The sequence below is a fragment of the Curcuma longa genome, chromosome 14 (genome assembly GCF_044706935.1).
Source record: "Curcuma longa cultivar G26 ecotype Majalengka, Jawa Barat chromosome 14, ITB_CL_G26_1.1, whole genome shotgun sequence".
Taxonomy (NCBI): Eukaryota; Viridiplantae; Streptophyta; class Magnoliopsida; order Zingiberales; family Zingiberaceae; genus Curcuma; species Curcuma longa.
The window spans coordinates 5,092,148-5,104,247 of NC_133874.1; the positions used below are offsets into that span (position 1 = coordinate 5,092,148).

The 12,100-nt window shown below is 38.3% G+C and overlaps 1 protein-coding gene across 1 annotated transcript in view; it reads left to right on the forward strand.

The window, feature by feature from the left end:
* The first annotated feature begins 683 nt into the window (after positions 1–683).
* Positions 684–12,100, forward strand: part of LOC141845011 (serine/threonine-protein kinase CTR1-like) — a 28,335-nt gene continuing 16,918 nt past the window's right edge. Inside the window, exons 1-4 of the mRNA XM_074733013.1 lie at positions 684–1,340; positions 9,453–9,751; positions 9,833–9,977; positions 10,451–10,554. Of these exons, the coding sequence (XP_074589114.1) occupies positions 846–1,340; positions 9,453–9,751; positions 9,833–9,977; positions 10,451–10,554 (1,043 nt within the window). The 5' untranslated portion in view covers positions 684–845. The remainder of the gene's footprint in view (positions 1,341–9,452; positions 9,752–9,832; positions 9,978–10,450; positions 10,555–12,100) is intronic.

Genomic DNA, 12,100 nt, shown 5'->3' on the forward strand with positions numbered 1-12,100 from the left:
ATTTCACAAATGATATATTTATATTTTTTGATTTAATTTGATGATTAATAAATTTTTTTATGGACTGAATCATCTTTTCTGCAAAAAGGTGGATCTGCCACCTTAACGGCCCCACACGGTCGGCTCCACGACCATATGTGAGTAGGTAAATCGAGAAAGTGCAGTTGGTTACGACGCAGGAGGGTATTGCCTGGCTTCGCCAGGATTCGAACCCTTGCCCTCTTCTGCAAGTTTGCTGCGTCGTAACCAACTCACCTATGTCCCGGGGGCAAAAATGATAATCCCAATAGCCACATCTCTGGGGGTGGTCGGCCCGATCTCACAGAAGTTTCCCACCGACCACCAGGGTAAATCGGGAAGCGCATACGGTGGCCAATCCAGATGCCCAGCATCCTTTGATTGCGTTCCTCATTTGGAGGAAAATTCCTATAAATACGCCGTAGCTAGGGATCGAACCGCGGGTCCCTGAATTACAATTCGGATGATCTTACCCTTGCACCATTATACCGGGGACCTGAATCATCACCTCCATTCGAGGGAGTGCAGTGACAGCAGACTTGCACTGTTTTAAATAAAAAATCATCATGGGCAAACAAAACTAGTTGTCGAGCGTTGACTATTGAGTGGGAGCGACTACAATTTACGGATGTGGAAAATAAAAAAATTAATGGTGTTCGGTGAGACTCTGCTTCGATCGTTCCTCTCCTCCTCCTTCCAAATCGACTCCACTCCCTCAACGCCGGCGACCGACCTAATTTTGCCGACGATTCATCTGCTTCTTTTAACTCGACTTTCGATTTTGCCCGATCCCTAATTTGTTGTGCGTTTCTCCCCTTCTTTGGGCAATGGAAATGCCCGGGAGGCGATCGAGCTACTCCCTCCTCGGCCAGAACCCTGATGAGGCTCCGCCTCCCTTGTTCGATACTCCTCCCTCCGACAAGGCCCGCGCCCGCTTTGAGTGGCCGATCAACGCCTCGTCCGTGGCGGCGCCGGCCCCGCTGCAGCGGCAGTCCAGCGGGAGCAGCTACGGGGGGAGCTCCTTCTCGGGGGACTACTACCTTCCCGCTACGATCTCTTCCTCGAACGTCGATTCGGAAGGATTTAATGCCTTGGCGGGAGGAGAGGCGCGGGGGCAGGACGGCGCCGCTGCTGGTCTGTCGTCGTCGTCGGCCAAGAGCTGGGCGCAGCAGGCTGAGGAGACGTACCAGCTCCAGCTCGCTCTGGCGCTCCGGCTCTGCTCCGAGGCGTCCTGCGCGGAGGACCCTAATTTCTTGGACGCCGCAGATCAGATGGTGCTGCCGGAACGTGCTGCCCCTACTTCCTTGTCCCATCGGTTCTGGGTTCGGGACAGTTTCATCCTCTCTGTCGTCTGTTTAATTTTTAATTTTTGCTGCTATTAATCTTATTTTGCTAATGCCAAATTATCATTTTCTCAAAGTTATTTCTTTATCTTTGCTAAAGCGAACAACGCAGTGTTTCACTGAGCAGCAGCGTAATTAGATCGGATATGTTTTGATGTTTAGACAGCCAGTTTATGTTGGATACTGTTTCTAACCTTTCATGGTTACTTACATCAACTTTGCTATGCTAGCACAATGTGTTGCAAAGCAAAAGAAAGCTACAGGGACAAATCTACATTAGTATTATTTTTATTGGATAAAGTGGTTAAAGGGCCATCCTTTCATGCCATCAATAGTACAAACTTTGTTTTTACTTGAAAAGAAAAATATGAAATAAAATTCTGATAAACATGTCATATGTTTATGCACATGAACTTATAATCCGAGGGGAAATTGAAGGACAGACCCTTATAAGTGGATGCACTATTGTGATGTAAAAGGGAAAGATTAAATAGTTGAAGCTGGAGTTACTGTTACAATAAAGGAGGTCTTATAAATTGATAGGGAAGCTGTTGTGTTTTCATTTGATGATGTTCATGAGCATGAAGTTGAATTAATTACACCAGATGAATCATTAATCAGATCAGTTTCCTCCTCTGCAGAACCATGATCCTAAGTTGCTCTTCTAATTTCAGCCTTTTACAGCTTTAGAAACCGTAGCCAAGTTATTTTGGTTTAAAAAAGTGTCCTTGAGATGCCATAGATTTGAAAGTTGAATCCTCCTTTGATTGAGGACTAGCCCTCTCTCTACCCTTAAGACTTTTCCATGAAATCTCTATGTGCTCAACTAGGTTTGTGCTTGAGTGTCCAACACTTCATCCTTGAAATCTATAAATATGCATTTGCTTAATCTTCTGCCAATGCAGGTGCAGAGACTAAAATACTGTGAAAAGAGCTGAGATAGTGGGTTTTGGGTTATGAGGCATTGCTTTCAGTAGTTGTAGGACAAAAGTGTTGCCACCACTTCAACACCAGGAGATGTCTCCTTGGATTCATGCACCGAGTATGGTAGGAGAGGCAACAATGTTGGCATTGGTATCTGAGGCATTAAAGGAGCATGAGGGAAGGAGCTCACTATTAGTTTGCCGAGAGCACAACATTAGAGTTTTCCTTCTCCCTATCGTGTATTATAGGGATTACAAAAGAAAAGAGGTACAGAGGTGAAGATGATGAGTGGTGCCTAGAGTCCTAAGTAGTGGAGGTATGAATGATTTGATACCATGATGTGAGAAATGAGATAGAGATTGTAAACAAATAGAAGAAGAGTGAAATAGTTCTCAATGCTTCATCCTCTACTCTAATTTATCTTATTAAAGTTAATAATGAATCTTAAGTTAAGTCCTTGGTAGAATATAAATCAGGGTCGAGTTCTTCTTTAGTGGAATATAATGCTGCTTGGTAGGCTCATGCATTGTCAACACCCATAGAACTTTCAAGTGTACGATTGGATTGGATTATTATTATTTTGTTACACCAATCTAAACCTATCTACTTCATCGCTATCATCATATCGTGTTAGTCTTACTATGAGGCCTTGATGCCGGACAGAATATCGATCATTTTAGAGGTGGAAGATTAGAGGAGAATTGTAGAAAAAACAAGCACGAGAAGTTATAAAACAAAGAGAAGCCACGACAACACCGTTTCTAGAGTTTTTGTCGAAAAAGGAAATTTTATTCAATAAATAAAAGTTAGCTGAAGACATCTAAACATGTGTATAAATAGACCCTAAATCAAATCCTAACTTGAAAAAGAAAAAATATTTTAAAATCTTAAAAATAGAAAATTATTATAAATAATAAAAAACATGTTCGGAGCCTTTGAAAAGACACTAAATGATGTCTGATGGGTCCGAAAGTGGGTCGGTACAGGTTCCACTTGGTATCGAATAAAGATTTCTGAAAGAGCTTCGATTAGAAACCGATCGTACTTCATTCTGATATTCGAGTCAAAAATTATAACCTGTTGAAGTTCAACTCATATGCCACCTCTATATCAGTCACCCCGAGTTGAAAAGAACTCATCTTCAAGTTCACAGAAGTATCATCAACATCCACCGAACAAGGACTCAAGTGTTTCACATTAAAGACGTCAAAAGTCTTCAAGTGACTTGGAAGGTGCAGTCTGTATGCATGGTCATTGATCTTCTGCAGTATCTCACATGGTCCAATCTTTCGATCTTTAAGTTTATTGTACTTGCCAATCAGGAAACGATCACGAGTCAATACTGCCCAAACATAATCACCAACATCAAAAAGTACTTGACGACGATGGTTGTCGACCCGAGTCTTATACTTGGTATTGCTTTTATGAATAGTCAGTTTCACTTGTTCCTGAATGCCTTGAAGGTGCTTTGCTATCTCCTCTTCTTTAGGACAAAATCGTCTTATATGGGGGACAGGGGCCAAATCCAATACCCCGGATAAGTTTCGCCCATAGACAATCTTAAAAGGATTCAAACCTATGGTCTTGTTTCTTGATATGTTATAGGCAAATTCTGCTTGAGGTAACGTCAAATCCCACTGCTTCGGTTTAGTTCCTGTCAAACACCTCAAAAGATTACCCAAACTCCGATTCACCACCTCAGTCTTATCATCTGTCTGGGGGTAGTAGACACTGTTAAAGTTTAATTGTGTTCTCATTTTCCCCCCATAAGCTCTTCCAAAATTGACTGATGAACTTGTTGGTATCATGATCTGAAGTCATAGATATAGGAATGTCATGTAAACACACGATCTCCTTGTAGTAAAGATAGGCAATCCGGACAACATCCATAGTCTTCCTGCAAGCTATAAAATGTGTCATCTTAGAAAACTTGTCAACTACAACTAAAGAACAAAATTTGAAGTTCATTGGGTGCAGGGTAAACCCAATACAAAATCCATACTGATATCAAACCAATGAGTTTCAGGAACAAGTAAAGGAGTGTACAAGTTTGTATTGGTTAGAATTCCCTTAGACCGTTGGCATATATAATATCGATCTACAAATTGAGCAACGTCATTGGTCAACTTGGGCCAATAAAAATCCGCAAAGATAAGAGTTAATGTCTTATCACGACCAAAGTGACCCTCATTATAAAGCTCATTGATAATTTACTGTCTCAATAAACAATCTGGAATACACAATTGTAATCCATGAAATAGATAACCATTATGCAAAATAAAATCATGACGGTGACCATCTTGTACTTTTTAGAATATCCTCCCGAATGAAGGATCAGTTACATACATGTTAGTAAAAATCTCAAACTTGCAGCTTTGGTATTCATGGTGGTAAGTAATGAAGAGCAACGGCTCAGGGCATCTGCGACACAGTTCAGACTCTTTGCTTAGTGTTTTAGCATAAAGGTGAACTTTCGCAAATAAGCCACCTACTCAGTTTGTGTTGACCATTGATGTACTTTAAGGTTTCATGATTAGTAAACAGAATGAATTCCTTCTGTACGAGGTAGTGGCTCTAATGTTTTAAGGACTGAACAATGACATAGAACTCCAAGTCATAGGTAGAATAAATTTTCTTGGATCTGGACAAGTTTCTCACTGAAGAAACCAACGGATTGCCCATACTGACTCAGCACACCCAATACTAATGTCGGATGTATCACAATTCACCTCGAACACGGTCAAAATTAGGAAGTGCCAGAACTGATGCCTCGGTCATCTTCTGTTTGACTAGTTAAAAACTAACCTCTACCTCTTCAAACCACTTGAAATTATGTCCCTTAAGACACTTTGTGATGGGAGCAATCAGAGTGCTAAAGTTTTTGGTAAACCGACAGTAGAAAGAAGTCAATCTATGAAAACTTCTGACATCATGCAAGGTCCTTGGCTGAGGTCACTTCAAGATTGCGTTTATTTTTGATTGATCTGCGTGAACACCATCAGTAGACATAATAAAGCCAAGAAAAGATATCGACGTAGTAAAAAAGGAAAACTTCTTCTTGTTGACACATAAACACTCCATCTTTAGCTTTTTAAAAATAGTACAGAGGTGATCAAAATGTGATTGCCACGTTGGACTCTAGATAAGAATGTCATCAAAGTAGACCACCACAAATTTTTCTATAAAAGGCCGCAAGATCTGATGCATGAACCTCATGAATATACTGGGCACTTTTGATAATTTAAAAGACATGATCATCCACTCGTATAACCCATGTTGCGTCTTAAATATTGTCATCTCTAGACCTTATTCTGATCGGGTGGTATTCGCTTTTAAGGTCAATTTTTGAGAAGATCCTAGAACTGGATAACTAATCCAACATATCATCCAAGTGGAGGATTAGAAATCTGTACTTAACTGTAATTTTGTTGATGGCTCGGTTGTTAACACACATACGCTATGAACCATCCTTCTTTGACACTATTAGGGTAGAAACTACACAGGGGCTTATACTCTTATGGATATAACCCTTTTCTAATAATTCTACCACCTGCTGCTGCAACTTTTCGACCTCCTTGGGACTGAGGCGATATGTTGGTCGATTAGGCAAACTCGATTCCGGAACAAGATCAATCTGATACTGGATATCTCTCATAGGTGGTAGTTCAGGAGGAAGTTCCTCTAGTATCAGTTCAACAAAATCTGCTAATAGTTGCTGTACTTTTGTTGGTAAAGCCGTGTTGATGGTTATGACATCGTTCCGACAAGGCAGCAAAGCATAGACTACGCCTTCAAGCTCCATCTCATCTATAAATCTGGAAACAGAAAGCAAATTAGTATTCTTGGCGTCGGAATTGGAGTAGTTCCTTCCCGCTGTGGCTCTAACACAATCTTCTTTCCCTTGATGTGAAAAGTATAGGTATTCTTTGGTTCATCATGAATAATGTTGTGATCATACTGCCAAGATCGCCTTAACAATACATGACATGCATCCATAACCACCATATCACACCAAATATTATCAAAATATTTGTTGCCAATAGAAAATGATACAAGACATCGCCTATCTACTGTTACCTCACTGTCTTTGTTCAGCCATGACAACTTGTATGATTTAGGATGGTGGTCTATCTTCAACTATAATTTCTGGACAGTTTCATCGGACACAACGTTCTCACAACTGTCGCTATCAATAATCATTTTGCAAACTTTATCTACAACCGTGCAAGTAGTGTGGAATATATTAGTTCGCAACCAATCATCTCTCGAATTGCTCTTGGGAGTAATTAGACTCTTGCGAACAACTAAAGTTTTATGACCATCACTATAAATCACCTCGAAAACTTCATCCTCATCATACAATGATTCACCAATTACTTCATTCTCATCTTCCATGTCTTTTTCGATCAATAAATTTTTGTATTTCTGATTAGTAGGGCAGGTGTCCTTCATTCGTTTGCCCTGTGCCCTTGTTCACCACAATGATAACACTTGATAGAAGCCTTAGAATTAACTTGTGGTGGTTGCTGTTGTGAAGGACATGGGTGGGGTCGCTGTTTTGGTCACTTCTGACCATTGATTTCTGGTTTTGCTATTTTTCAACAGCCAGTGCACGCTGGTAGGTCTCTGAAACTGTCCACAACAAATGAAGGCTGAGGACATCTTGCAAGGGTTGACGCAATCCCCCTAAGTATCGTGCTATCATCTGCTCCTCTGTCTTCGATAAGTCATTTTGGGCAATCAACTGGTAGAACTCCTTCGTATAATCATCGACCGATCTCACACCCTGCCTCAACATATGAAATCATTGAAATAGAACTTGGGTGTAGCCGAAAGGAAGGAAGTGACCTCTCATCGTCTTCTTCATCTTCTCCCAGTCAGTGATCTTAGTCTTGCCTTGTTTCTCTCATGAGCGCCGCAACTGTTCTCACCATGCGAATGCTCGACCCTTGAGTCTGATGGCAACCAACTTTACTTTCACCCGATCAAACATCTCCTTGTAATAAAAAATTCTTTTTATTTCGTTGAGCCAATCAATGAATCCTTCCACTTTTAGCGTTTCTGAAAACTCAGGTAGATCAACTCGAAATTGAAGTCTACATGTCGTTCCTCTCGACCTCGATGCTTCGAGACCCTGTCGTGGTTGTGGTGAGGGTTGTCAAAGGTGGACGTGGCATCGCGGTCATAGATCTCTCGATCTTCAAAATCCCGCACCGTCAGACACTGGGTTAATTCTGCGACTTGCCTCAGCAAATCCTCAATCGTCTCATTCTGAATAGTATACTCACAGTGTTGGGCTTCCTCCATCGGAACCTGTCTATTGCGACCATGACTACCATGACCACGACCACGACCACGACTATGACGACCTTCCATTGGATTTGATGCACTTTGATATCAATTGACGCTGGACATAATAATGATTATTCTGGAGGCAGAAGATTAGAGGAGAATTGTAGAGAAAACAATAGTCAAAAGTTAGCCGAAAATAGCTAAACATGCGTATAAATAGATCCTATAACCCTAAAATTCTAAAAATAAAAAATTATTATAAATAGTAAAAAATATGTTCAGAGCCTCTGAAAAGACACTAAACGATGTCTGATAGGTCCGAAAATGAGTCGGTACAAGTTCCACAAGGTACTGAATAAATGTCTTTGAAAGAACTTCGATTAGAGACCGACCGCTCCTCGTTCTGATACTTGAGTCAAAAGTTATGACCCGTTGAAGTTCGACTCCTCATGTGTTACCCCTACATTAGACCTCAACTACATGTATCTTTTCCTTCTATTGACACTATATTACTAGAATGTTTTAGATTTTTTAATTCACTCTTTTCATTAATTAGAATTTCATTTACTCTCCTATTCTCACACTTTAATTGATTCAACTTGTCTAATTATAAAATTGTCATTCCTTTAATATGCTCGTATCATCTAAGCTTACATTCTCTCATTTTATCATTGATAGTTATATCTAATTGCTCCCTAACAACAATAACTGTTTTATATCTTCTTTAGTAATTATAGACATTCATTTTTAACATTCTCTGCCTCATGCTGCATTTTCTTTGTATTTGTTACTTTCTATCAATTCTACACTCCAGCCCATAAGTATGATGGGTTGTACCATAAATCTATAAATCTTTCCTTATATCTTTAGGGCAACATGACAACTACATGAGACTCCAAAACCCTCTTAACCATTTAACTTATTGACATATCATAGTCCAGAATCTGTTCCAGCTATCAAACTTGGCTTGTGTATAGTATCTGGTCTCTTCCTTAACGCTTGATAGAGAATATGTAACAATTGTTCAATGGTCATTTTAACCAACAAAATCTGAAAGTCAAAATCACGGTCCTATAACTTTTCCAAGCATTGAATGGGGGATCATACTGCACTATTCCGTATTCCGTCCCAATCTAGTTTTAGACCATCCCACCCATAAGATTCAATACTATCCACTTACAAAACTTGATCGGGATGTTATAGCCAGGTTCTACACCTCCCAATACAATTCTAATGTTGAAAATTATCCATCCATTGATGGTATGTTGCCTAGCACAATCGCTAGTTGGTTGCTTTGTTTCCATGTTTGCTTTGATGATCAAACAAATCAAAATTAACTAATAAAATGTGAAAATCAACGTAGAAGAGTGAACTAAAATATGTAATTGTTCAATTTAAGGAATTCCTCCAAAAGAAAGCTTAACCCAGTAGCTTTCATGCATCAAGCCCTGAAACATAGAGATTGAGAGAGTTGATATGGAGAAGATAAAGAGCTTGAGGGAGAATGTTACCTAAGTATATAACATTGTCTTTTCTCTTTCCCTTGAACTTTGAGTGAAAAGATGAGCCATATATTTTCACAAAAATCAAATCTTTAATTATGTCTTTGTTTTTTTTTCACATCAAATTGTAGTAAAGAATGTATTATGTACGAAAGTTGTCACTCAGATTCATCTAAGATTGTGGTTCTGCATTTGCCAATATATTGCAGATTTGCTTTTATTCCTTTTATGAAAGTATGCCCTCACATGTTTTAATCTTTAAACCTTTCTTCCTTTTATTTATTGTACTTGCCTGTTATGTTTCAAATGGATGCATTGATTTTGTACATGTTGATATTTGGCAAAAATAAACAACAGTCATGTACTCCAACAGGTAAATGGATGTTTATCTTACCATGACAAGATTCCAGACGGATTTTACCTAATTCAGGGAATGGATCCATTTGTGTGGACCCTATGTACAGATGTGGAAGAAGAGAACCGAATTCCATCAATTGAGTCATTGAAGACTGTTCACCCCAGTGAGTCATCCATTGAAGTAGTTCTTATAGATAGGCAGCACGATCCAGACCTAAGGCTTTTGGAAACAATTGTAACTGGCCTTTCATGTAGCTGTGCTACAGCACAAGATGTGGTGGAGCAGCTAGCAAAGCTTGTTTGCACTCGAATGGGGTAAAACTTTGGAGACTAAGTCTATTGGTTAAGTCTGTGGTTTTATTTCTTCATTAATTAATTATCCATTTGCATCATAAGGGGTATTGCTTTTAATGGAGAAGATGCTCTTCTACATTGCTGGAAGGAGTGTAGTGAGACTATCAAGGCTAGTTCATGCTCTATTGTACTTCCAATGGGAAAGCTATCGTTCGGTCTTTGCAGGCATCGAGCATTGCTTTTTAAGGTGATTTTAGTGTACATGTTTGCTATAATTTTACTTAATGAGTCATTCTAATTGATGATTCTGATACCGTTGCCACTCTAAGCTAAATTTTCCAGGCAAGAATGTTTAGAAGCATGCTATCTTAATGAGTGCTATTTGTTTTATTAGCTTTCTCACGCTTTTGTTTGTTTCATGCTCATGTGTCTTGACTAATTAGCTGTATGAGATTTTGTCTTGAGTTTTAAAAGGTGTCAAAATTTTTACCGAGCATTATTGGATAAAATTTAACTCAGTCTTAGGAGAATTATCCATTATTTCCTGTTATGAAAAGGATTCTCAATTCCGCATGTAAGATATTCTACGGTTTTAATAAAATTTCATTTTTCTATATGTGAAAATTTGTCTTCTCTGTGTGATATTGTTCCTAGTGCATCATAATTCTTAGGAGTCAGGATGTATCTAATTTAGATTTTTTACCTGTTCTGTTCCCACAGATGTTGGCAGACACAATTAAGTTGCCATGCCGGGTTGCCAAAGGATGCAAATATTGCAAAACAGATGATGCTTCTTCTTGTTTGGTGCACTTTGGTCTTGAAAGGTAAGCAATCCAATGTCGTATTCCAATCATGCAATAATGCTTTAGAGTGCCTTGCATGGATATAGGTTAGAGCACCGTGATTTCTTAATGAAAGGGATCATATTGAGAATCGAAAATTTACAATATATCATTTAATACAATCTAATGCACTTTTGGATAGTGAAGAGTGATTCTTGTTGTCTACTGTGGTGGTGATTAATATGGCTTATGTCGCATAAAAAAAATATCATGTGTTGAGACCTTGTATAGATTTAACACTTTGCTGTAGGCTTGAACTTGTATGGTGATAGACTACTAGGCACTATAGAACAAGCTAAAATACACATGCACTGGGCACTATATTTGGTACCAGGACAAAAGGACTGGTAAGATCCACTTGTCTCTGACTACTGATTTGGGATTTCAAGATCTGATACTTCTATTACAGCATTGAGTTTTGAAGGATTGAAATTCACTCATTAATTCTCATGTTGAATAATCCTTGTAGCTTTATGCTACTATTGTTTTGCTGAACGAGGGACAAAGAGAGGTTAAAAGGCCACATATCTATGCTGAATAGTAGCTTTATGCTACTATTGTGTATTCTATATTCTATTTGAACTTTTCTCTTGAGATCACTATTCCAAAGGCCACATATCTATCAAACTGTAATCAATATCTTTTGAATCAAGGCTTGCTATTATTGTCCTAGTCCAGTCCATATAATTTGTGTGATCATTTAAAATTAATGGAGTCCCTAGATAACCATTGGTGGTTTTGAAGAAGAAAGGAATGTCTAATAATTAATTTGAAGTGATAAAAGATATAAATGATAATTTTGTTTCAGCTGTAGGTTTACATCAATGGTAGGTTAGGTTTAAGTTTATCTTTTTTACATTAGTATTAGATGAAGTAACCAATCATATACATCATAAACCTCCTTGGTGTTATATTCTTTGTAGACAATATTGTATTAAGTGATGAAAGTGTAACTAGATTTGATTCAAAGTTTGAATTGTGTTAAAAAGATTTGGAAATTAAAGGTCTTAAGATAAGCAAGAACAAATTAAGTATGAGAAATTTTGTTTTTGTAACAAGAAAATAATTGATAGATTGTTAAGATGGATCACATGATATGCTACAAGAAATTTTATGTTTCTCAGATTTGCTATTCAATAATGGAATATTTATGAGTATATGTTGAATTGGATAAAAATGAACACTTGAAATGGAGAGATATCTGGAGCTTGTGTAATGGTTGTATCCTGCTCAGGCTTAAAGGAAAATTTTGAGTATAACCCACAATACTTTATGGATCAAAGTAGAGTGTTGAGATCTTAGGAAACAACATGTACAAAAAGTTAATATGATAAATATGAAAAATGCTAAGACGCATGTATATAAAAGATACTAATTTTTAGAACAATTAGGTGAGCATTTTGATAAATGATAAAGGAGAACAAATAGGTTAAGATAATATAGACGTCTTCAAAGATTGATTGCTAAATTCTACAGCTAAAAGAGTTGAACTTATTATAGTGGATGAACTTATTAGAGTGAAGGAGTT